At 39.7% G+C, this 27,315-nt stretch overlaps 1 protein-coding gene across 2 annotated transcripts; it reads right to left on the reverse strand.

Annotated features, from left to right (window-relative positions):
* Nucleotides 1-1,100: 1,100 nt before the first annotated feature.
* hmx3a (H6 family homeobox 3a) lies at nt 1,101-27,274 on the reverse strand. Of its 2 annotated transcripts, XM_031307760.2 has the most exons (3): nt 27,067-27,274; nt 25,626-25,727; nt 1,101-2,678 (listed from the first exon to the last, which is right to left on the reverse strand). In XM_031307760.2, the coding sequence occupies exons 1-3, from the start codon at nt 27,164-27,166 to the stop codon at nt 2,056-2,058; spliced, it is 825 nt and encodes a 274-aa protein (XP_031163620.2). In that variant the 5' UTR covers nt 27,167-27,274; the 3' UTR covers nt 1,101-2,055. The 2 variants fall into 2 exon arrangements, with proteins under 2 accessions (XP_031163620.2, XP_031163612.1); XM_031307752.2 differs by lacking the exons at nt 25,626-25,727; nt 27,067-27,274 and adding an exon at nt 3,651-4,399.
* Between the last annotated feature and the right edge of the window lie 41 nt (nt 27,275-27,315).

Below are 27,315 nucleotides of genomic sequence, written 5' to 3' on the forward strand. Positions count from 1 at the left end.
ATATTTTTTTAGCGCACATTTATCAATTTCCTTTGATTTTCTCGATTATGCAATATCTTGAAATAAGTTTGAATCAATTCAAATCTCCCCATTTTCGCTTAGAAGTTGTTTCCTTATTCAAGAAAAGATGTTAAAGCAGGTTAATTTGCATGAAAACAAGTACTGGGGCCTACAACACTGCATGTGTTCGTTGAGATAGTCGCATCAAGTGTCCAGTGACACCTGGTCGTATGTGCAAACTTTTTTATTAATTACAGAGCAATATATGTTTTAACTGTGGAGACACTGTGAGATGTTATTGTCCAGATTTAAAATATGGATATGATTTTTAAATACAATCATAAGTGTCCTACCTCACCATTTAAATAGCCTATAAGTGGCATCACAAGTGATCCTTGTAAAGAGAGACGTTTCCTCGTCCAAAAATCTAATTATGTTCAGAAAAAATTAGGCTACTTAAAATAAAAAAAATAAAATAAGAATGAATTAACAGTAACAATATAAAATAGTGAGATGAAGATACTTGCCATATAGATCCTGACATCCTTCCACCTCACAATGAGCATACAACACACACACACACACACACACACACACACACACACAGAGACACACATATGTACAAGGCATTGTGTGTGTGAGAGAGAGAGAGAGAAAGAGAGAGAGAGAGAGAGAGAGAGAGAGAGAGAGAGAGAGAGAGAGAGAGAGAGAGAGAGAGATGTTAAAAGACAGCAGCTTATCAGGGGATAATGTCCTCTTCTGAATACATTACCCATTATTTTGTCAAGATGGTGGCAATTATGCATCTAATTGACTGAGCCCGTTTTTATGTAAAATAACGTTTTAAAGTGCATAACACCAAGATTACAAAACCTACCTGCCCAAGCTACAAGTGTGTGTGTGTGTGTGTGTGTGTGTGTGTGTGTGTGTGTGTGTGTGTGTGTGTGTGTGTGTGTGTCTCTCTTGGTGAATTCATTTTTTATGAAAAATGTTGAAAGTTGTAAAGTGACAAAAAATACGTTGATGATAAAATAGCTCCATTTACCTCCTCTGGTCATTACTAGATTCTCTACAGAAGTCATACAAACATGACCTAAATGTAAGGAATATTATCCGTTTATTTCACAACATAGTTCAGCAATACAATATCAAAACGTTGTTTTTACTGTACAAAGGAGAAGTGGCAGCTCCTCTCTCCGTGCCTCATTAAATATATACATTTACATATTTTACACACCAGTGTCGATATTTTTGCCGCTCCTGTTCAAAAACACAAAGTAGACTAAGAGACATTGGGAGCTCACACTTGTGCTTGAAATACGTGTCCATGTAGAGGGAACAAGAGTAAGAATCACTAAAACTAAACATAAAGCTACATGGGTATTTTACAGGTGACTGTGTCTTGATTGTCCCCCGTCAAGCGCTTTAAAAAGCAAACAAAAAGAAAAATTACAACAGCCTCATCAATATACCTGCGTGAATAGATGACACAAAGCACACCGTCAGTGTAGGCTATTGCACATCATCGTGTAATGAGTTCTGGAAATGTAGCCTAAATAAAATCAGATCATTTCGTCATCGTGCCTTTAGGCCGCCATTTTTTGTAAACAAGGTTAAAAAATTAAAAAAAAAAAAAAGTGTACAAGTTGTTTGGCCTGCAGAAACAGTCATGGTGTAAAAACTATGGAAAAATAAAAGACATCAGGCAGTGTAAGCAGGTGGACTCCTGAGGTGATAATTATATAGGCCTATAGAAATAATAGGCGGCTAATAATAATAATAATATTAATAATAATAATTTATTGTAGTAATAATAATAATAATAATAGGCTAATATAAAACATGGGATTTGAATTGTCGGATCACGTGTAAACAGCACCCTTATGGAAAATGACACAATATATTTGCCAAAATAGTTCCATGTGGGCCTGACAATGTGTCTCTTTTTTTCTTCATTCAGTCAGTTGTACAAAAATAGTAAGTCTTTTTTTTTTTTTTTTACTTTTCGGATGATTTTGAAATCGACACCAAGTTGTGCCGAAGATTCAGCTATTTTCAAACCGGTCTGAGCAGCGGCACGGATGTGACGATTGGATGGGAGTAGTAGACGCCCGGGTGCGGGAAGGTGAGCAGCGGCTGGCTCACGGGCACGTTGGCACCGGCGCCTCCGCTCTCCGAGGCCGAGTTCTCGTGGTAGAGGATGGGCACCCGGACTATCCTCTGCGCCGCGGCGTGGCTCAGGTTTGCGGCCTCCAGCTCCGCGGCCAGCTGCCTCTTCCACTTGTTTCTCCTGTTCTGGAACCAGATCTTCACCTGCGTCTCCGTCAGGTGGAGAGACGCGGCCAGGCCGGCCCGCTCCGAGCTGCTCAGGTACCGCTTCATGTCGAAGGTGGACTCCAGCTGGAACACCTGGCTCCGGGAGAAAACCGTGCGCGTCTTCTTCTTGCGGCACGGCTTCTTGTCGTCGTCCCTCTTCTTCCACTCTCCCAGCTCGTCTTTTTTGGCTTCTTCCGTGTCGCTTTCCTCTAGGATTATCTCGTCGCCACTTTTGTTGTTGTTGTGCTCATCGTCCTCGTCGTCGTCTTTGACGTCTGGCTCGGATTTGAGAACCAGGTCCGGCGAGTCTCTGTCCGTGCCCGAAGTTGGAGAGGAGTCTCTGGCTCTTAGTTTGTCGGTGACTGAAATGGGGAGACAGGGAGACAGGGAGATGTGGTCATAAACACTGGAGCCTGATGCTGTACGTGTTTGGGATTTTATTACAGCCTGTTGATCCTGGACAATCTGCGGGCTTTGCGGAAACTAAACTGGTTATAAATAGTGCCAGAAAAATATGGCTTGTGACATTAAACATAAGCCATTTTTATAGCTAAACATGACTGACCACACCGTGTTCAAATATATTCAATTTATTATTTTTCCCTACTAAAAATAACACCTTTAATAGCCTAAAGAAATAAAATATTCTAAATATAGGCATGCTTTATTTGTGAGTTTTATTTGAACAAATCAGGGTTGTACAATCACTCTTTTAAATCAACAAGCTTTCAAATAAAAAAAAACCCATTTATTCTTTACATGGACGCATGATAGTACCATTCATATCAGCGTGTTTTAAATCCACGTGAATAAAATCACAGAGACAAAACAAAAAAAAAACGCTGTGAGTGACCAAGCCTCTGGGGTAAGATGTTCACAGTGAGTATAGACAAATCAAAAGCTCGCCGCGCAGCGTCACCCCCATCCAGTGATTTGACGATGTCTACTTCATTTTATGCACAGTGTCAATTTATTGATCTATTATCCCGCGTCGTGGCATAACAAAATAGGCCTTCAACGAGGACAAGGCTTCAAATCACTAAACACCCTGTGGTGTGGTAAGGACAATGCGCTTCGTATTATTTCCCATCACCAAAACGCACAAAATCCCCTTTTATATGAAGAGGAAATTAAATGACTTGTATCTGACAAATGTGTCACAAAACGCACATGGGACATGGTCCTGAAAGTTCCTATGTTGGGACTGTTATTTTGAAAAATAAATAACAAGTTTCCCCTCTCTATTCTGATATAGACTCCAACATCAAACTAACTAAACATTGACAATTATCTGCTCATACGCCCATGATATATGATAAACAGTGATGTTTTACCTTCGGTTCTGTGTAGGTGGACGGATGAGCTCAGGGCGTAGGGGTACCACCACGCCGAGGTGCGCTCCAAGTAGTGAGCAGGTAGACTGAACCTCTGTGCGGGCAGGTCAAAGCGTGGGAAGTTGAAGTCCCCGACATGGGAAAGGGAAAATCCTCCCTCCAAGGCCGCCTTGGTGGAAGCCAGTACGGGTTTGGGTTTGGACGGTTTGCTATCACAGTTCAGCAGGTTCTTAATGAAAAAAGGAGAGTCCTTGGCCGAAGCGCACGTCTCTTGCGTTGTCTCTGGCATCGCTGTTTGTGGTCTGAACACAGAGGACCACGGAAGCAGGAATTAACAGAGGGAGGGGGGAAGCAAGGCTGACTTACAGGCAGTCGATATCCTGGCTGCGAGGAATCCCTGTTTTATCTCTCTCAGTGATTTAACGCGAAGACTCGATTTCACACCCGGAGAGCGCGTCAAAACACGCGTTCTCTTAAGCTAGAAAAATAATAAAACGTTTGAGCAGTTAAAAAAAAACACCTAGAAACATGGAGATGTCTTATTCCGGGCTCTTTCGTCAAAACGCAAACTGTGTCCACCGTGTCAGTCAGTCTGGCGTCTGATGCTAATGATGAAATAAAAATGTCATCCAAGTTAAATGCGGAAAGTATAGGCGATTGGGCATGTACAATGGCAAATGGGATTAAGGGAGAGACGGTGAGGAGAGAGAGAGAGAGAGAGAGAGAGAGAGAGAGAGAGAGAGAGAGAAAGAGACCGTCCTCCCCTCTCTGTGCGCTCTGGCTGCAGGCTGTGCGCGCTCGCCTGTTATTGGTCTCATACAGTCCAATTAGGCAGCAAATGAACACAGGGCTGTTAGCGCCAAAAAGAAAGGTTTGGGATAAGCACCTCATCACACAACTAACAAGATCGACTGCACGAGGTTACTCATAATCCAGTGAGTTTAAAAAAATATATATGTTTAGGGATACATTTTTTAACCACTTTCACTCAGACTGCAGGTGTCTGTGGATTTCTTAAATGTGGCTGTTTGTGAATATATTTTAGGAGACGTAAGATGATATTCAACTTCTAAAATGATTACCAAATGCTATGTATTTCAAGGAAATAATAATATTAATAATAATAATAATAATAATAATAATAATAATAGCCTATAGCCCTATATGCTTAAAGCATTATCCAAGGCCTAAATGTGATGCTTTTATATAGTGAGTCTGTTCAAACATGATTACATTGAATAAAAAGTAAATTATATGCATGTGTGTGAAATGAACAATCTAACAGCTATCCTCCCACTGCCATGCAAACTCACAAAATAATGCTAATACTTGATTAGTGCAAAAGTCTCAGATTCACATGCTTTGTTTTAATAAAAGGCCTCCTTTCTTGTGCAGAATCGTTCTTAGTTTTCATAACTTGACAAAACAAAATTGCATATAGGCTAATGTCGGTGTATGGTCACCATGGCAGCACTCTAACCATCAAATACTCCCCATTTGTTTTGCTTCTCAGACTTTCAGACACTATGAAAAAGGCCTGAGATCAGGCTGCAGCTACTCCACGTGTTACCAATGGGCGATTAGATTCATATTTCTAATTCATTGATTTTCAGCAAGGGCCACTTCCACAATGTCTGCGGGTCGCACAGTCATTTATTCCACCCTAATCGATTTGGTTAATTCATCCCTCAGATTGCACTCTTTGTAAATGTGCTATGTATATTCACTCATTGATATTAATTGACTTGTTAAAAAGCAGTCCATTGGTTGGAAGCTGGTGTGGAAGGACGGGGAGACAGCGTCCTCTGTGGGTCTAGAGGAGGAAATACAAGTGTACGGAGAGTGTGTGTGGGTGCGGGTGCATTAATCACATTGTGGAGACAAATCTAATCCCACTGTCACATTATGGGGACTTACCTCTTATTTGGGGCAAAAACAGGTCCCCACAAGGCAAACCACTACATTTTAGGGTAAAGATTAGGGTTTTGGTTAGGGTTGGGGGCATAATACGTCTACAGTAAATGAATGCAAGTCAATGCACTGCCCTCCAAAGTGACAAAAACAAGTCTGTGTCGGACCAAGACAATAGAGACAAGACATGTTCCTTCTAAGTACAGCATACACAAACAGTCATAACTGAGACGTACTCATTTCAGTTATGAATCATCATCATCCTCTGCTCCCTAAAGCCATTAGTTAGCCATGAGATGTGCAGCCATAATAGAGGGTGTCAGTGACAAGGTAAAGGTTGCACTGGGTGTCACAGTGCTTTTTTTTTCATCATCTGTAGCGTTCTTACAAGCACCGGCATGTCTGTGTAATTAACACGTGTTATTCATTTAGTGAGCTGCTCAAGTGGAGATATCCTGTTACAGTGAGGTGATTACCGTCTTCCCTTACGTGGTCATCATCACCGGTATTTGATGGTGCTCTTACACTGAGGTGCAAAATGTGTGCATTTGTTTCGGAGTTTCTATTAAAGCCAAATAATTCACATTTGTCATGCTTCAGTCAGTATTTGTGAATATGGACAGCTCTTTAGAAACTGGATAAGGTCGTAAGCGGTAGTACTATCAGCTATATTTGTATCCCCAAAAACTATTTGGATACTGTCAGTGTGTCCACCCAAAGCTCTATTCACACTGGACAGTATTAAAGTAACTCAAGCTCTTGGAGACTCTTACTGGTTGCTATTTCACCCACGTTTTTGTAGTACATTGTTTATACGCTCCACAACACTTCTAAACTCAGAGAGGAAACTGCTACTAATCATTCTAGACAGCGGGCAATTGGATCGACAATCTTTAAAAAAAACGTATTCACTAATAAAAGCTTGACTTCCTGAACTAAATTTGGGATGTCAAGATTAGTTCACATCCTGATTCTTCTAAACATGACAATCCCAGATTTGTTCCAAGAATAATTGTTGTATGATAGCTGATATAAAAGTAATGTACAAAATGAAACATGCATGGTGCTAAAAGAAAGTGGGATTTGTGCAGCCTCCTGTATTTACTTCATAATGTACTCAGTATTAAAATAATTGACAACTTAACCTTTACTATTCCAAAACAAACCTCTTTGAAAAAATACATTTTCTTGTTGTTAAATACAGATTATTATGAAAAATTTCAATTATTTAAGTCACAATATTTTTAAAAGGAAAGACGGTGGAGGATGTATGAATTGAAGTAGGAAATTAAACACACGGAAGACAATGTGTCTGATGAAGGTCTATGTGACCAAAATGGTGCATGAAATAAATAAATAAATATATAATTTGGGAGCTCTTCAGTGTGCAGATATCATTACTCTCCACTGCATTATTATTTTAACCCTTACATAAAAGTGACTCTTGTAGGCTGTTAGCATATTGGCCTGATTCCCAGGTTGTGTTTTTGAATAGTCCAACAGAAATTGTTAAAGGGCCCGGTAATATGTATGCCACAAATAATAATGTAGCCTACCACAATGCTTTACTACTATAATAAAAGTCCATAACTGGGGATAAAAATAACCCAACAGATGCTAACCCTGAAAATAAATTGTACAAACTAAAACCCTTTACTTTAAAAAACACAGATCATATTACTGTATGCATTGATTAGACACATGCAGTAGACATTGCCCAGAGGCCATATAGGCCTTCTGAATGCTCCATAAGTCTATTTTTGTTGCTCCTCGGGTAGGTTACTATGACTTTTATATTATTTATTTCAAAGCGCCCAGATATTGATTATTTCACAAGGGAAAATGACAAATGGCAGAAGGGAATGACACGGTCAGCAGGTTCTATTAGAGAAATGATAGTGTTGCTCGTGGTTTGTTAAAAGGTCCAGTTTAGATACTTTATAGGTTTACATCCATCATCGTCTAATGACCTATTTGATGAAAAACACGCGCTCTGGTGACAACGGCCCTGTGCAGCCAACTTCGCTTTGTAATTGCTCCCATATTAAATATAGATTTTTGTTTTGATATCTTGTGAGAATTCCTTTCTGTGGGTCAAAATTGTGATAAAAGACATGGATGCAATGGCAAAAGCTCAGAGGGAGAAAACTGAAAGGAAAATTGGAAAAATAGTTGGTGGTGGAGGAAGTATTCAGATCTGTTATTTAAGTAAAACAAGCAATACTCCATTACAAGTAAAAGTAAGTATTACTGGAAAAATGTAAAGTCTCAAAAATTAAAGTACCCATACTCATCGGATTATTTTTTCTGATGCATTAATGTAAAAGTAGCATTTCACAATTTTTAAATGTAAATTCTTAATCTTCAAAGTAGCTAAAGGATTCAGAAGCATTCTGGAGGAACTATTTCAATCCTTTACCAATACTACACTATACAAAAGTAAAAGTCCTGCTTTTAAAATTATACTTAAAACTATGTTAGTATTACTTGAAGGAAAAAAAAAAATCATTTATCACTGTTACCTGTCTACCCTGTATCCTTCTTGCACTTTTAACTGGACACTCCTGTTGGCACGAGCCATTAAACCATTGAAGGCCACACTGAGATTGCTTTAGATTTAAGTATTGCATTTAACTTGTAAAGGAATTGGTGGCCCTCCACTGACCCGGCAAGGTTTAATTGGGATTGTGCGAGTATTGATTGTAAGTGGCCAGGCGAATCTTGAATTACAGCCTGATTAGCTTTTACTCGGCCCATTGCACCAGCTCAACCAGGAGCTCAATGTCATTCAGGTTGGAACACTTCAGCGGCCACTTGACTAGAGGGAATCTTGTTACTTCCTGTGTAAACAGGAAACATCATGTTTTGTCTATGAGGGGAATGACAGTTGTTCTGGCAAAGTTACTTTAGTCACACAAGGCTGTAATCTTCCCGTAGTGTATAGTCACTTTTAGAAATAAAGTCACTTAGCATGTACCTTAGGAGTAGATATGGGCACAAAGAAGGTGTATTCTCCTTTTTTATCTTTCCTGCTCTCATTTTATCCACATTTTATCACTCCTTCTCTTCCTTTATTGTTTCTCAGCAGAGATGATGACCTCTGTAAGGTTTGGATGGAAACAGTCATAGGAGCGATGTAGCCCCTTTTCTCTATTATGAGCAGCTTCGTCCGAGCCCTCCGGGTACCCAGCCTCAATATCAACCTCCAAAAACTCTGCCGTGGATCGTCAGCTTTTACCCAGCCTGCCTGTATGTGTCATTACAACTCGGTAATCTGGAGAGGGCAACAGAAAAGTTCTCATCAGTGTCAGGCTGAGATATAGATATAGGACGGGTAACAAATGGCCAAATCCACAGGCAGCAGAGCAGACCATCAATAAAGCAATTTCTTGTGTCATAACAGCCACGCTTTTCCTAAAGCCAACCTTTCAAAACTTTTCCCTCTGCAAATCGCTGCAGCCCCACCATTAGAGTCCTGCCTTGTGAATTTAATGGATTCCGTACAAATAATATTCCACCATAATGGAAAAGGTTGAAGTCACTGAAGACAGATGAAGTCATAAACACGTATAATTGAGAATCAAAGACCGATAAATTTTAAACTGCTATCCATTTTCTCTTTTTAGATGATGATCTATGTCAGCACGGCTGCAGGAAAATGGAAGAGATTATGGTGCAAAATTATAACAATAAATTTTCTAAACATACACCTTGATTATGCTTCGATTTTTTGGAGGGGTAGAGGGCGAGGGAGGGGGGTTAGAAAGAAGGCTTGGATTGCTGAAAGCTTGCTGGCTAAATGGCACCATAAAATAGGTTGCCTGCTCTTTTGCCTGCAGAGCGTAGGCATGCCTGGAGGTGTGATTTCCCCCCTCCTCTAAATGGGGGAAATGAATTGTGTAATTTATTGCAAACGTGCACACAGTGAGATTAGATCAGCATATCCCATCAAAGGAACAACAATCAATCAGCCTCTAGTTAACAGCTTGAAACACATAAACCAGGGCACCTAATGGCTTTCCAATTTAACAGATTGATAGACTTATCCGGTCCTAAGGGATGAATTAACAAAACCGGGTACTTTCACACAGGCACTGGCACTTTTGACAGGACCTTTTCCCCCTCTAGCTTTCTTACCATCTTTACTCCTGAATATAGAGATAAGGTTAACCTGAAAATAAAGAGAAAGTGAGTTTTTCCTCTTTTCTTTTTTTTCTCTCTGTTTGAGAAAGCACTCCAGAGCTGATTTGTAATTCAGATGAGGCGGGAGTGGAAGTGTGTCAGATGTGGAGAATGGGCTCATTTTAATGACCTGATTATCGCGGGTCATTTGGAACTGTGAAATCAAGGGAGCTATTCAAAGCCACTTAACAATATCTACATGTGACCCAGGCGACCCATTCAACCAAGAATGTAGTTTGAAAAAAGGAACTTGTTTGTTTCATATCTTATTAATCACATAATTGATTCATGTGAACTCATCAGCGCAAAAACATATTAAAGAAATAGTTTGACATTTTGGTAAATGCACTTGTTCCCATAATTACCAAGAGCTAGGTGAGAAGATTGATACCACTATCGTGTCTGTACAGTAAACATGTGGCTGGAGTCAGCAGCCAGTTAGCTCAGCTTAGCATAAAGACTGGCAACAGGGGGATATTGCCTGACTCTATCCAAGGGTAAATAATCAGCACCTTTGAAGTTCACAAATTGTAACATGGTATATTTTGGACATTTAATACGTTAAAAAACCAAAGTGTAAAATGAACAATTCCACATTTTATTGTTTATTGTTATGTACTGGACTATTTGTTGACTACCAGCAGAGACTTCATGAAGTTACTGGTCCAGGACAAGAAATAGTCCGGCACATATCCCACCGTAAAACAGCAAATTCTAATTTTTACACTTTAGTTGTGGTGCGAATTAGACAAAGATATAATGTATTAATTAGTGAGCTTTAGATGGTGGTGGGTCAATTCTGTTACCTTTGGACAGAGCCAGTCTAGCTGATTCCCCCTGTTTTCAGTCTTTATAAGCTGAACTAACTCACTGCTGACTCAAGCATACAGAAATAAGGGTGGTATCAATTGTCTCATCTGACCTTCGCAAAGAATAAGAATAAGCATATTTCTCAAAATGATGCACTATTCCTTTAAATACTATCTCTTTTTAGGAGAGATTTTGTATGAGGCCTTTTTCAGTAGACCAAATCAGTAGCTTTTAGCAGTGGAGCTCTCCTCACTGGTGACTGAGAGCACCGTTGTCAGCTCAGCTCAGCCTGGTTAAAAGCTTACTGAATTATGATGTGATAACTCAAAAGCTGGGACAGCAATAGGCTGCTATTCATTGTGAATGGGACCTGGCATTGAAGCCCGGCGCTGCCCAAGCTACAGAAACTCAAAAGTTTCCCAGCGGCACTACAGGGGAAAGTTAAGAAAGGCTCAACTTTATGTAAATGTCCATTGACGCAACGCGAGCAAAAGGCAAGGGCAAGGCAAGAGCCAATCACATTTGTTTTAATGCCTGCAGAAACAGAAGCACAAAGGTGTTTACCACTACACAAGGTAAAAAAGGCCGCACACAAGGCTATTCTGTAGTCAGGAAATAAACAATCTCCTCCTCCTTTCTCGTGTGTAACACAGCAGTTACATCCAAAAACAACTGTCCATTCAGAGCAAAGTTTGTAAATTACGTGTTTTATGCAACATTCACACACACAGCTACATATTTTTGAGAGGCTAGAGACGGGCTAACAAAACACTTCTTGCACAGGCATAGCTTTGTACTGAATGTAACATTGTGAACAGGCAAAATACTGAATGTACTACTGAACTGAAGACTAAAGTGCATCTTCACGGTGATGCGATTGCGAGTTTCAAAGACAGGTGAAATAACTACACAGTCAGTGACTACGGGTCTCTGAACTAAGTTGAATAAAACTATTCGAATCAGCAAAGTGATTTGAAATGTCTGTACTAAGAGTGAGCACCAAATACCAGCTTCAAAGAAACACATTCAAAGGTTAACAGGCTGTACTGTCCTCTTAAGAGCTTGGCTACAAACCCAGAGCCTTGAACCAGAGAATCAGCGTAATGCACACTTGGTGTCACCATATTATCTTGTCCACATCCATAGAGACAGCTGATCTCTCTGTGTCACTGCATAATTGAGGAGCTGTTGGTATCAAGGATGTGACCCTGAGAGGGATGAGAAAGTGTTACCCTAGACCCCCAACAGCAGACCAGAGGAACCGACTCGAGTGAGAACCTCAAACGGGGTGCATCCACAGGCCAGAGACAGCAGACAGTCTCCCCCACCGCCTCTGAAGCCAGCGGCCCGTAACATATATGTGACTGATGTGTGCGCTCCACTACAAGGTGACAGAAATCCACATTAAAGGAGGAACCGGATCTTCTCGTTGGATTAAGTATGTGAAGGGCTGGGGTCAATTTTGTCTCGTCTGAGACACTTTAGGAAATGGATTGAGATTCAGCTCATGGGTTGGGAATGAGACAAAATTGATTACTGATGGATCAATAGATTGGCTAGTGAATAAGAGCCCATTACTAAGCAATCAAAACTAATAGCACTTCTGCTTTTCCATTAGCTTAGCAGAAAGCCTGCATTTATTGGAAGAGGACAACAGAAGAAATACCCAAACACAGAACAGGAACAAAACTATTAAACTCAACAAGGGTCTCACACTCCAGGTCAGAGACCAAAATTGTGTTTTCCTACTTGACACTAATACTTGTATCCTCCCTGTGGACACAACTCCGCTGACCCTCTTGTTTGGTCTGTGAGTGTAGTAAGGTGCACATGATCACAAACATGACTGCTACCATCCTCCTGATGGACAGTAATTGGTGTTTGTTTGCTCTCTTTTCTCCTTCTCTTGTGTCGCGGGGGTGGGTGAAGAGTGCTATTACTGTCAGCTGATTAGTATGCTTCTTCTAGTGGCTGTCAGGAGTCAGGACTGCCTAATGAGAGGAAACTTGAGCAGCATGACAAGAGAGGCCTTTTGCGCGCGCACACGCACACGCACACACACACACACACACACACACACACACATGAATTTAAACCTACACTGTGAGTGTGAGATAGAGATTCATTTGATGTGCCTTCAATGTATTATTTCTTCCAGCATAATGTATTTAGACAAATAAATAAAGATAACAGTGTGAACAGTCACCCCTGTCTTTTGTTACAAATCCTTAACTTTTCTAGTAGCAATAACACATGAAAAAAATCTAATGGCCTACAAACAAAGTAATAATGAATAATGACATTTAAATTACCCCATTCTGAACATATAACTCATCATAACCAATGATATTTTGTACACTCAGTCCAGATCATGTCTCAGAAGGTGTGTCCTCACCTCTGTTTCTGTACTGCTGCCATGTAAGATCTAACCAACTTAAGAGATGTATGGAGCTCTGAAAGTGTTTTCAAATCCAAACAAATTTGATAAAATACTTTTATTCTTAAGTTTGCAAGAAGAAGTTAAAGTAAAAGATCACTTTTTACTTAAGTCCAAAACAGGTTGATAAATAAGGGCTCTGGTGTCTACATAGTCTTGGCCATGTAGGAGAAAATTTGAATATGCAATATACTTTAAATGGAACATGGAAGGTTTATCAAATACTCCCCAAACATAAAATGAAATAAAACTCATTGGAGTCATATCATCATTTACCTTCTGTTTAAATAAAAATGGGAAACACATGAGGCACCAGCATCAATTACTAACACATTAGAATTCACACCGACCCTTGACAACTCTATCTTCTACACATCTGAATGCACCCCATAGTCCTCAGGGCACACAGGAAAATTAACCATTTAATAGCAATAAATAATTCTGACTCAAGGGGACTTCAAATCAGCGCCACACACACACACACACACACACACACACACACACACACACACACACACACACACACACACACACACACAAAGAGTAGCCTCACACAGCTGGAACTATTTTTTTGTCCATTCACACACACAGCAACCTTAAAGGATGTGACAGCTTTATAGAACTCTAACAGTCTCAACCTCATGCATGCAAGTTTGTTTTTTTGGAGGAATTAATAAACATTAAATCAAACAAGAGAAAGCTACTAAAAGCAGACATGATAATATACAGGTTAACCTTCCATGGTGGAATGTAACTAAGTACATTTACTCAAGTACTGTACTTAAGTACAACTTTGAGGTACTTTACATAAGTATTCCCATTTCATATTACTTTATACTAAGAAGTATAATGACTCCACTACATATCAGAGGGAAATATTTAGGTTTGGGTATCGTTTGGGTTTTTTCCAATACCGGTGCTAAAACGATACTTTTAAAACGGTGCCGGTGCCTGAACCGAAATATATATATTCATAATGTAAATAATATAAAATATAAAAAAAGGAGCACAAAACGACAGTTGGCGACATTAAAGAATGGCTTGTTTATTGCTAAGGCCATATAGTCAAAATTAAATGATTGATTAATAATGTAATAACAATAACTTATAACAATTACTTATTTCATGAGTAAATTGCTGGTAAACGACAAAAACAAGCACCAGATGGGAAAAGAGTATTTTACAATAACTTAAAATGCACCACAAGGCTGGCGAGTTTCAAGTGAACGCACCGTCTGTGTGGTTTTTCCGACAACGGCAGCTGCAGTCAGACTGTTCCGTCCCGGTGTTGGAATCCTCTACAGGGAAATACAGTCACACTTTACACAGCTTAATGAAGCTGTCAGCATTTCATTGTGTTTAATCCAGCTACTAGCTAACGGTAACGCAGCGTCCCGTGCAGCGATACTTCTGAAAAAAAAAAAAACTCAGGCACCGACATTTTCGTTCTTATTCGGTCTCGTTACTACCATTTACGTCAGAACTGGTGCCCTATTAGCACCGTGTTTCGGTACCCAACCCTAGAAATATTGTTCTTTTCACTCCACCACATTTATTAAACAGCTTTACTTACTTTATAGATTAAGATTTTACATAAAACAATATGATAAACTATGGATTAAACTGCATAAAGAATAGTTCAAATTAGCTCAACCAACTACAACCATAAAATCCAAGTTAAACTTTGATACATCAGTAATAATTAGTTAATTTTAGTATAAAACTTATACCAGGGGGTACGTTTAATTATTTTACTCCACGTACATTTTGCTAATAACCCTTGTATGTCCTTAAGTGAAATTTTGAAGCCAATACCTTTACTTGTAATGTAGTATTTTTATATTGCAGTATTACTTAAGTGGATCTGAATACTTCCTCCTCCACTGGTTACAATGAGGGATTTGGAGAACTACTAAGATGATTCTGTGCTATTTTAGACTTTATAAAACCATGCACCATATTAACATTCTGGCATGTATCTTCTCTGTCAATGGCATTCCCATTAATACCTCTCATTCTTTCCTTCTCTCCTTTTCCCTCTCCGACAATGGCCCTTGTATTAGTCAAAATGGAGCATTGATTATTTGTAAAAACATAAGTGCAAATCAAATCAACATTGTGCAGGGACAGATGAGAGCTGCCTACCTGTGCACACGCAGTAAAAAGGGGGCAGTTATTGACCAATTGATTTGATGTGAGGGAGGGGCATTCTTTTTCCTGCAATGGAAAGACCTCCGATGTAAAGCTAGCAATCACTCCACCACCTTACCTCCAACTACAACTACCTCTAACACCCAACTGTGTCCTCAATCTCCACTCCAATAGGCCCAGGTATGCAACTTTTCCGTCAGCACTGTTATGTATTTGGCTTTCTATTTCACTTTAATAGGGGAGAAATTGGCAACATATTCTTTTACAGCCCCCTGGCACCATTAGAAAGCCTGCTGTCATTTGGATTATTTATGAAAAACTATTTCATGCTTACTTACATTTGCCGCTTATTTTCCCCCAGTGTGACCTGCAGCAGATTTAGTTCCATTTCGAAAGCCTTAAAGCCAATTCTTTATATCTGCAGGTCAGCCTTCTCGATTGAGTCAAGATTGAAATACCAGTGTGTAGGGGGAAAGGTATGGCAAGAGGAAACCAATGATCTTTTATTGTGTTGAGGGCTATAGTAAAGAGAAAAGGCAGGGGGATACCGAAGGAGGAGAAACAATAGAAGGGTAAAGGTGGGGGAACGGGGGTGATTTTTAGGTAGATGTAGAATTGGAGACACCTGCAGAAATAAGAGGCAATGCAAAGGCAGCAACAAAAGTTGAGGAATGAATGGGCCACAAACATCCAGCTGCTCATGAGCGTCAAAGACAACAAAGACAGGCCAAGAACTGAGTCAGCAAATTGGCATAGAAAGTGAAAACAGAAAAGACATAAAAAAAAGAAAGTGGTCTTAAATCCACAAGATTTTATATTTCATCCAAAAACATGTCAAATACTGTTGCTTGCGAGGTGTTTTACAAGGTCTACAATGATAAACTTTGCTGGGGGGGGGGTTTAGGTTTGTGATTTTTTTCCTCCCATGTTTCTAGAATCTATACTCATATTCTTGTCTGTACAAGAAAATTGGCAATTTTTGTCTTTCAACATATCAAATAAATCAAAATAAACTTCCCCACTAAGGAGCTCGACAGGCCAGGACAAAGCAGTCACACTCCCCTCTGGATCATGCATCTATACTCATAATCCCATACAGTATGAGATGGGGTCTTTCACTCCCCATTAGACACACACACACACACACACACACACACACACACACACACACACACACACACACACACACACACACACACACACACACACACACACACACACACACACACACACACACACACACACACACACACACACACACACACACACACACACACACACTTTTGATCTGGGTTTGGCCTGGGCTTTATATAGTGACCCTAATAAACTGCGGCGTGGCTGGGCAGGTTTGTCACTGTCACAGGTAAATGATGTAATTAATGAGTGTGTAGTGGAGTGGATGGGAGCTGAGGTGTTAGCTTTTAAACACCTCTTCAGCTGACTGGGTTTGGGGAGGCCCAGCTGGACACAGCCAGCGGATCGATAGGGGGTCAGGGGTCAGTCAACCCTCCCATTATGGCCCTGGTAGCTCTCATCATCGTCTGGCTAACGATGCCTGCAGGAGGGCCAGAGAGCCACTGCAGGGAGAGGAAGCAGCTTCTGGAGCTTCAAACTGAGGCTGGTCTGATTAAAACTCATATGCATAATGTTTGTTATTATTGTTAATGTACATATCTGTACAAGTATATGATGGGAGTGCCTTTACCGTGGTTGGAGACTCTCCATGTTCTGTTATTGAGAAATGTTGGTCACTTTGTCGGGTCACAAATGGTTAATAATGGCATTAAAGTCCATAGTTCTAACTGGGAGTGACGTGTTTGCATTTTCACACATTGAAATCAGCGTAAGCCAAGCAGTGGATAATTTCTGTGTAGTTTCCTTTGTGTCAGGAATTTGTGTTAAAAAAAGACAGAATAAGACACATACTGACAGATTTCTGAAAAAGAAGTATCATGAAAATATCCTTGAAATAAATGTATGTGGTATTTGTGTAGGGTAATAATCTTACCCTAGTGGCAGATTGTTTAGCCTATACTAAGAATTTTATTAGTATAGAATACATTATAGAATTGTATTTTAGAACTAGTAAAAGAACTAGAAAAAAAACACTTCCAGCTAAGTTGTCTTGCAGTGTAGACTGTGCAGAGCTCAACACTGCTGTATAACATGAAATTAGTTGCTGTGATGGCCTGTGGCTAATGTCAATACTGTCACTGGCTAGAAAAGGACAAAGAGAACAGCCGGGAGCATGGGAAATGGTTCCTGGTCAGAGTGGTTTAAAGTGGTCATATTATGCTCATTTTCAGGTTCATAATTGTATTTAAACACCATATTTTTGTTGTACTACACATTGCTGCAGTTCCTCTTTTCACATTCAGTGTGTTGAGCTCTCTGTTTTAGCTACCGAGTGAGGCATCACAATTCTATTCCATCTTTGTTGGAAGTCGCACATGCACAGTACCTAGGTCAGCACTACAAGCCAGTCAGAAGCAGAGTATGAGGGCGTGCCACGCTAGCAGCTAGGCGAGCATTATAACGTGTGTTACAAAGTGATGCACATTCGTCATGGAAGTAAAGGCTGGACTACAATAGAGCTGTTTGGAGCAGTTTGTGAACAGTTTTTTCTGTTGGAGATGTTAAGTCCCTTTGGGCTTTTTCACTTTATAAACCTATAACATGCACAAAAAAGACAACACAATAAAGGAAAGGGAAAAAGCCAAAAAGCATAATATGAGCACTTTAATTAATAACTTTGAGACTATTGATAAAGTGCTTTTATTTTGAAAAAACAAAACTCATTTTGTTATAAATTTAATAATGCCGATTTTACTTCCGTGAATTACAACTTAAAATAAACTGCATAAAAATGTCTTAACCAAATTTCTTCACTTTGTTAATGTCCAATACAGTACAGCAAAATTCCCCTAAATTGGCTAACTTTCACAAACAAATGTGTATGCTAATGCTGACGCTGCTTTTATTCTGTGATGTTTTATATTGAAATATTATTTTTACATTATGTAATACCCCTGTAACACCTGAAACTGTAATTTGATATTGTAGTGGATGTACTTCCCAAGGATTTTATATATTATTTGAGTGTAACAATAAATCACCCCTTCAACTTATTTTATTTTCTATTTCTGAGATCACGTCAACCTTTGCCATCGACTGCGGCCGGTCTATGTGTGCAGCTCAGGTGGGACACAGACACCTCTGGCTCGGTCTGTCCTCCCTGGAATGAACCACCCTCTCTCCACGCAGTCACATTCGGCCCTTTACTCGCCGGTTGAGGCGAATAAGGAGAAGGCGTTGCCTGCTGACCACTCCTCCTCAGCCTCCACTCCACCAGCTAAGGTTATTTCACATTCTGCCTCAGTGGCTAGTAGGGTGTTTGAGTCACATTGGTTAGACAGTCCCTCCAGGATTTCGCGATGTCGCGGTCACGCCAATTCACGCAAATTCAACCAATCACCGCAAATTTGGTGCGACTCGCGATTTTGACCAATCACCGCAACTTTTCCGCACATTTGACCAATAACCTGAAGTTTCCCGCGACTTCAACCAATCACAGCAGTCCCACGTGCACTCTGAGAGCCAATGACCAATCGGGAGTGAGAACGGGTTGATCATTTCCTTGTTTTTGATATGAAGACGAGACGTGTGTGTGACTAATTTACCAACAAAACGTACAGCGAAAGACCGTGCAAAACATTTCAGACCATCCTGCCAACCTGTATACGTTTTATTCCCCACTGGGGATCAATAAACAGTATAAACAGTATAAATTTTAACATCAATTTAGACTGTAACGATTTAAAAGTCGCTGAAGTTGCTGCCGTTTCAATCCTGGCTGTCGGCTCTCTGCAGCGGGTGGGACTACTGCTCCGTTCCCCCCGCGACTGACGCTTGCACACACACAAACACAGACACGCACACAAACAACACCCTCGGTGGATGCAGGAGAAAAAGGAGATGAGACGACACGATGACCTAAATTGAGGACAGCTGCGCTCGTTACCATATGAATGTGTGTCCCAGGCCAGGCCAGGATAGGAAATTAACTAACAATGTAAAGATCAACAAGCCACAAATATTCAAATTTGATTCATTCAATAAATTATTATTTTTTTGTCTTAAATCCACCAGCCATTTTCATATTCTACCAACATTTGCAGCATCCTGAGCCTTTTTGGTAAGGTTACTAGGAAAATTCAGCCCAGGATAGTTTTATTCTCCCCAAAACATGTTTCCTTTTTATTTTTAAAGAACTATACAAAAAAAAAAGCTCCTGCGAAATCAGGCATTTTGGGCCGCAACAATCTCAAAAAAAGGCCTCAAAATCCTGGAGGGACTGGTTAGATGCCCGCCGCCACTCGGCTAAGTGCACTACTGTTAGCTGGGATGGGCGTGCACTGGCTCAACGCTATGTGGCTAACCATGTTAGAAGCCGCGGCTTCACTGCAGAAAACAACGCACCTCCCCGACCCCCTCGGTGAGTAATCCCGCTAGCTGCGTTAGCACTGTTGACCGTGTTAGCATGGTTAGCCACGTTAGCTAGGCGCTGCCTCCCCGGCTCTATCATCTCCACAGCTGCCTGTGTCCCCACACGGCTCTCATCTTCATGGATAAATTAGCTCTTAGCTCATCTTAGACTAAACTGCTATCAGTGTGGACTGAAACATGTGAAGGCATCGCGCAGGTGAGCGCTGCCAATCTACCGATGTCAAACAGTCGACACACTCGTTTTCGAAAGGAACTCTGGGAGATGAGGTCCCAGAAGCCCGCCTGCAATTACATCTTACTGCCAAAGCTGCTGCTAGAAACAACCCAACTCACATCTTACAGACTACAACTTTAAATGAGGATTTGTCTAAAATATTCTTAATAACAAAAGTTTGGACTGCCGTTTCAGCATTGTTTCAAACTACTCCTTGAATTTTATCCAGCAAAACATTTTTGTAGAAAATGAAAAAAGGACACTTCAAGATTGTTGCTCTTTCTGAGGTTTAATGTTGTTTGCTGCTGCTTTTGTTTGGAAATTGTAATTATAATGTTTTCTCGTAAGATTTCGTTCAGATTCTTAAGATTTATCTATCATTAAATATGTTATTTTTCATTACAGCAGAAATGAGCTGTTATGTTTTCTGATGTCTGTAAATCGAAACAAAAACAATACTACCAAAGCAAACTTTTTGTCATCTTGGTATTTGTAATTTCACTTTTATAAAAGTAAAAATTACAACTGTTTCTCCTTTTTGAATTCATTTAAAGTATATATATATATATATAGTTTGTTTGTTTACACTAAAATAAATAAAAATTTAAAGAATTGTAGGATTTTTTAAGCCTCATTAATCTTCAGACTCAATAGTCACTCCAGCAGAGCAAATCCATACAGACAACAAAACTAAACAGCTTATTTTAAGTGTGCATCACATTTCTTGGAACTTTGAGTTTTTTATCCCGTAGGTGCCCCGAGCAATACTACAACCAGTTTTGTTAATGATATATCATTAATATTAGAGCGGGGGAACATGGGAAATTGTTCCTGGCCAGATTGGGTTTGATCAATATCCTTAAAAGGGCACAAGCCTAATCTAAAAACCTCCCTCACATTAGCAGAACAGTCCAATTCAGACCACTCTTTACTCAGAATGCACAGCCACTCAGATCCATACAGAGATACAAACTCAACAGCTCATTTGGAGTGTGCTAGAGTTTAATGCTGTGAGCTCCCCGAGGAATACTGGACCAGTTTTGTTCATGATGTTGATACATTATTAATATTACACCAGGGGAAAAAATCGTTCCTGGTCAGATTGGGTTTGATCAATAATCCTCAAAGGGCAGAAGCCTCATTAATCTAAAACTTCCCTTCCCTGACATTAGCAGGACTGTCCAATCCAGACCGCTCTGTGGCAGATCCATACAGTATATATAGAGATCAAAACTCAACAGCTAATTTAGAGTTTTTAAAACTGTGAGCTCCCCGGGGAATACTGGGACCAGTTTAGTTCATGATATTAATGTTGATGCATTATAATTATTGAAGTGGTTTATAAAACACCCCTATGAGCATGTTTTACTTCTGTCTAGGGCTGGGTATCGTTAAAAAAATGTTCAATACCGATTCAATACTTTTTGATACCAATTTTTTCAAATCCATTGCTACAATTTTTAATGCATTTTTCAGCACCTTTAAACCAATGTGACACACACTGTAGTCAAACCTCTCAAAATACACACAAGCCCTGTCTGTGTGTAACATAGTGTCTTTCCTACATGCTTCTACTATGTGTAAGTCAGCCAATCAAAAGCATTATTAGATCTTGGTAGAAGCATGCTGCATGCTGGTTCACTGACTCTGATGAGATTTATTCCTTAGGTATTGACTTTTTCAAACCGTGGTATACCTTGAAAACGGTAACCGGCCCATGCCTACTCGATACTATAGAGGCAATTTGGACAGTGCCTAATGTATTGAAGTTGGATACCCAGCCCTATTTTTTGAAAGATATTTTAATGAACATAAAAGGGGTGGAGAAAGTGTTATTATCTTTAAAGTGCTACAATTCTATAATTTAAAAACACACAGAAAACCTAGCTAGCTATAAGGTGAGTTTATTTACCACTAAAGCACCTTTCAACAACAAATCAATTCAAACTGCTACATAAGACATAAAAAGACAATAAGACAAGATATTTAGTATTAAGTACATATTGATGAGAGGCAAGTCAACAAAAAAAGGCACATAAATAGTTCCTTAAAAGGAATAAAATAAAACAGGAGGATAATAATGAGATAAAATGGAATCAAGTGTTCCTCTGTATCATATAATTAATTCAGAAATTTACTTTACATCAATCATATTTAGGTGGCTACCAGCAAAATTAAAAGAAATACAAATAGATTAGTTGATTATTTAATAATTTAAAGATTATTAAATAAAAATAATAAAAATATTAAAAATAAGTAAAAATGCCAAACATGCAGAATCTGCTGCATGTCTACTGTGATCATACACTAAATATCTTTGCGTTTTAGGGTGTTAGTTGGACAAAACAAGCATTGTTGAAAATATTTACATGTACATTTTTTTACTATTTCCTAGGATTTCATAGACCAAACTATTAAGTGATTGACCAATTAATTGAGAAAATAATCAGCAGAATAATCAAGACATAATTGTTAGCGTCAGCCCTAGAAAAATATATCTTTTTTGTTTCAGTCTGAAGAATGAAGATGATGGCTAAGATCAGTGCTAGATGTGAGCAGACATGGTGATACTTGATACTCTACCTGTGACCCATTGGTGTTTAAAGATGTGCCAGTGGACGCACTATATTATCTTCCTATGGACAGGCTAATCCATTATCAGCCCTCTTGCGGTGCGAGTGAAATGCTCGTATTAGGGCAACTGTGCGTTCAGAGGCATCATTCAGGACAATGAGCTATAGCCAGAGAGTGACAAGCTAGAAAAATGTCCCCACTTTTCAGGCTGTACAAATGACGTTTGGCCACAATAACTCACAACTGGACACTTCATTTCGAGTTGGGAGCTAGCTGGCCAGTCAAAAGCTATCATACCATCTTCTTTATTTGTGGCCCATGGTTTTGGTAGTAGGATCATCAAATAAATACTGCTAAAATGCCACTTCAGTCAAAAATATTGGCCAATTATTTCTCTCCCGTGACTGGGTCCGGATGGCAACCTGTTTCTGATGGTATAAACCTTTAAGAGTCAGGTGGTTGGGCAGGAGGCATCCATCAGGACCAGCAGCACCATGAGTTAGTGTTGGATATACGCATGTGAATGAGAGTGACCAATGCTGCTGATCCCTTGGAGCCACTCTCAAAGCATAATGGTCAAATGAATTGATTACCAATTTATCACTGGGGAATTGCTTGCTTAAAGGAATAATCACTCAACGATAAAGAAGAAATGGCTATGAATACATTTCAAGGATGACAATCTTTGAGGAGTAATAGTATAATTTGTCACTTGTGACAGTCTATTTGATTGTTCTCGATATTTCAGCCTGGTGGAATATTGGACAGAATCACGCCGGGTTGTCAGAGCCAAGCTGAGGTGTGTGTGAATGCGTCGAGTGGTGCTTTAATACGGTAATAAGGCAGTCAGAAGAACACTTACACTTCCTAAGGTGACAGCAGCTTTATCGCGCATCGCCTCATAAAGTCCCATCATATCTGTTCGCCACTATTATCAAATGGGTGTTTAGCGTGCTTCTGTGTGTCTGTGTGTGGGTGTGTGAAAGACCGAGTAAGAGGATGGGTGAACAACCTATGTTTGTGTGTGTGTGTGTGTGTGTGTGTGTGTGTGTGTGTGTGTGTGTGTGTGTGTGTGTGTGTGTGTGTGTGTGTGTTTTGAGGGTAATGACATGAGAGCACAAAAAGATCAGCATGAAAAGTGAGTTGATCCTGGCCATGCAGGAATACCACAAAGATTCTGAGCTTTTTATGAGAAAAATAAGCCCATCCTCCCACGCTGAAGTGAAACATTTCTCTTTTTCGCTCCCATTTCCTCCAGAAGCCCAGGCAGCTGTGGTCAAACTTAGGTCAATAAAATGTCTGTCTGTCCATTGAGTTGCCACATCTATCAAAAGATGAAAGTTTGTCTTTAAAGGAGAGATAGAATTCAGTGGGGAGAGAGTGAGCCCTTTCTGTGAGGCATGCAGGAAATTAATCAAGGAAATGGGTTTTTTGGTGTACCTATATCACATCTAATCTATCCTTTGTCCACATGTAGACGGCTCCAAGCCTCACCAATCAAGAGCGACACACTGGCTTTATGAAAAGCCACTTGTTCCCTGCATAATTGGGGGGTCTCACTGCTGAGTTAAATGGGAGGTGGAGATGGAAGGAGGGGCAGTCTTGTTTGCCCATATAAAGTGTGATCCAGATAATAGCATTCTCATCAAAGGCGGCAATTACATTCATTACAACGGCGCAAGGCGCGCCTGCAAGGAAATTAAGTGGTGAGAGGAAAGAAAAGCTTAATATATACCTCCTTTATCCTATCCCCCACCTTTTCCAAATGCTGAGCGGGGGACCTCAAGAAAGAAACAGTCTCAGTCGAAGAAGAATAAATCTTGTCAAAGTCCCCCTTCACCTTTCTGCCTCCAAGAGGCTCCTGTCTACCGTTACTATGGCTGCACTTGTCTAGTTTAAAAAGCTTTTCCAGCAGGGTAATCTCTAATGCAGCTTTTACACAAGCCCAACAAATGACACCAAGTCTTTAAAACCTGCTTAAGACCTTCTCTTAATTAAATTCCAATTTCTTTCAGAAAAGGAGGAGCAAACCAATTGTCTTGTGTAGCGTTAAATCACAAACAGCCAGTAAATCAAGCGGTTAAGAGGAGAAGGGAACCTTTTGATTCAGGCCTTTTAAATGGGAATCAGAGCAAGTGGATAACACTGCAACCTTCTCAAAGACAGGTGTTGTCCCAGAGCCCATTCTACATGAGCTAGTGTGTATATTCAGACTCGCTCATATTATTTAGTCTTGTGAAGGTTTTGAGTTCAAGTCAGGCCTTTACAAAATGTTAAGTATATGAGTAACTGTATCAAAATAGACTAAGAAATTGTATTAGCGTGTTTGATTTATATTACATTAGATATTATGTAGTTGTATTCGTGGCTAAAGGTGACCCATTTAACATATACATAACAGTTTTCACGTCATTTCTATGCAAGATTCCATCATTGTGACCACAGCATTATTAGGTGTAAATGCCAGCCCCAGTAAGCACTATTAGAGTATTGCCTACTCTCAGGCTCATTTATAAATGCTCACTGCCCTTTAAAAGAACAGCTTAATATATTGTGCAGTGGACATGTCATTAATGCAAAATTAAGTTTGACCAATTATTCCCCTTAAGTATTTTAGGCTTAATAAATGACCTGTCCTTCAAACCAAAGGCTGCATTGGTTCTAACTGCAGGAAATGCTTAATTGGATATACAACATAAGATTATTGTTTTAATGATTTATATTATAGGAATTAAAAACAAAAAATGAGAGCACAGAAGTGTGCACTTTGTCTTTTTGAGCCGACAAATCATTGTGGCTGTGTGTAAATTATTCAACAGGATCTGGCCCCTGTGGAAACCTGAGCATAATTAAATTGCAATAAAATAACATTAGTGTGGACAGGCTGTTAGAAGGTGATGTAATTGGCCGCTCGCTGCGGTCATGGTTCAACTATTGAGGTCTACTGTCATGTCTTCCACTGGTCCTGTACATGCTGTCCTCGGGGACTGACAGCTGACACACACAGGACTCACTAGCTGAATTTACACTGAGCTTTACATGTCTGTACAGTGATAGCCACGATCTGTCATCTGTCATGTTGATGAGTCAAGTCTTTCCTGTAAGGTTAGGACCTATGAACAATACCAGCCTACATGTTTTAGCTTTGTGTCTTGTGGAGTACAGAACAGTGTGGTAGAATGGGAAGTACCAGTTTCACCAGTGAGACATGTCCGCCATCTAGTGTCCAGATGTTGAACTGTACTCACACATGGCCAGGCAACAGCAGGTGTACTTGTAGGACCAAGTGTATCTGTCCAAAAATGTTAGAATAGTATGTTAAAACAGTTATAATTATCTAAAGTGACACACAAACACATCATACACAAGCCCAGTTACTATAAAGAATATAGAATATAGAATAGTTTAGATTAGTGTATACATTTTCAACACCAAACAAGTGACTAATGTTACAAAGTAAAGAATTCACAGGTTGACATTACTGCTGTAATACTATTGTTCTGACAGTAGCAGTTGTAACACAGTAAAAGGATACTGCAGCCTCACTCAACTTAGTAGTTTATCATCTTCTCATCAGTGGTTTTCCTACAACTTTGACACAAATGAGGCAATGCGATCTTCACCAAGCACTTACTGGTAAATAATTGATTGTGATAAAACATGAATGAGTCAATAGCTTTTGAAAGTCATGCAATTGTTGTGCCTCATTTGCCAATTGTGCATAATTGCAAGCTGTACATCTAAAAGTGTGTCATGTCCCTGATGTGAATGGATATACTATCAGTTAACTTCATTAGCTTGGTGGCAAGAGATGGGTGTTTGAAGCAGAGTGGGGGTTTCTGGCACAACTTCACCTATTTCCTAAGTGCATGGAGAGGGGAAAGAAGTCTAAAGAGGTAAAAATTCCAGCAACACCTGTACTATAAGAACAACTTAATTGTAAGACCAACACGTTCAAGGCCACAAGCCTAAATGTGCCGGTTTTACAATAAAGATGTTCTATGTACTACAGATCAAGTGTTGCTGAAGTTTTGACCTCAAGAGATAGGCCACAGATGCCACTGTGCCTGGAAGACAAAGTGCACCTAGGTGTAGGCTCTATGTACGTTTCAATACTGATAGGCCTACAGTTTTTGGACAAATTATGAAACAATGGAAGTATACGTTTTTTAACTACTAATACCCAAGATGCTATCTAAAAAAGACATTGTAAAAAACAAGTTCCAAGTATAAGCCTTTGCTTGAACAGATAAAAGCTGATACTTAACAGCAACTCACTGGCAGGGCCTCATCATAAGGGCTGTGCCACTCTAAAACGGTGCACTAAATAGACTTAAAGTCTAAGTTTGTTGTCTTAATATTAATGTTTAATACAAGCAGGAAAAACCCGTTGCATATTTATTGGAAAGCAAATAACTCACTGCAACTTTTAGGGATAGTATAACGGTCAGTAGCTAGTTGGATAAAGGTTGTTTGTGAATGTTTGGAAAGCATTGCTTCACACATTTATTTTTAAATGATGCATTTAAATGAGTGACCTACCTTCATTCGACGCATAACTATATGCCATAAACTGGAATAGGCCTGTGTATTTGTAAACAATACATTATTTATAATATACTGTATCTTACCCAATCCTCTGTGGCACGTTCTTAGGCCTTGTCGACTATCAAAACATAACTTCGGTCTCCAGACACAGAAAAATGGCAAGCATGTGCGTTGTCGATTCATTATGTACGTAACAAATGTTGAATAATAACGTTTTTTTTTTTCGATTTCATACTATGTGGGCAACTGTATTACTTTGTATTTGACCAAAGTTACTGGTGGGAACCGTCCTTCGCGGGTACATTGAGCTTGAGGCGGGACGGGTTTTACTG

This window comes from Sander lucioperca, chromosome 15 (assembly GCF_008315115.2).
Source record: "Sander lucioperca isolate FBNREF2018 chromosome 15, SLUC_FBN_1.2, whole genome shotgun sequence".
Lineage (NCBI taxonomy): Eukaryota > Metazoa > Chordata > Actinopteri > Perciformes > Percidae > Sander > Sander lucioperca.

Coding starts and splice junctions, on each gene's coding strand:
- hmx3a (XM_031307752.2), bottom strand. CDS start 3,939: ATGCCAGAGACAACGCAAGAGACGTGCGCTTCGGCCAAGGACTCTCCT. Junction 2,679..3,650: donor CCACCTACACAGAACCGAAG/GTAAAACATCAC, acceptor TCCCCATTTCAG/TCACCGACAAACTAAGAGCC.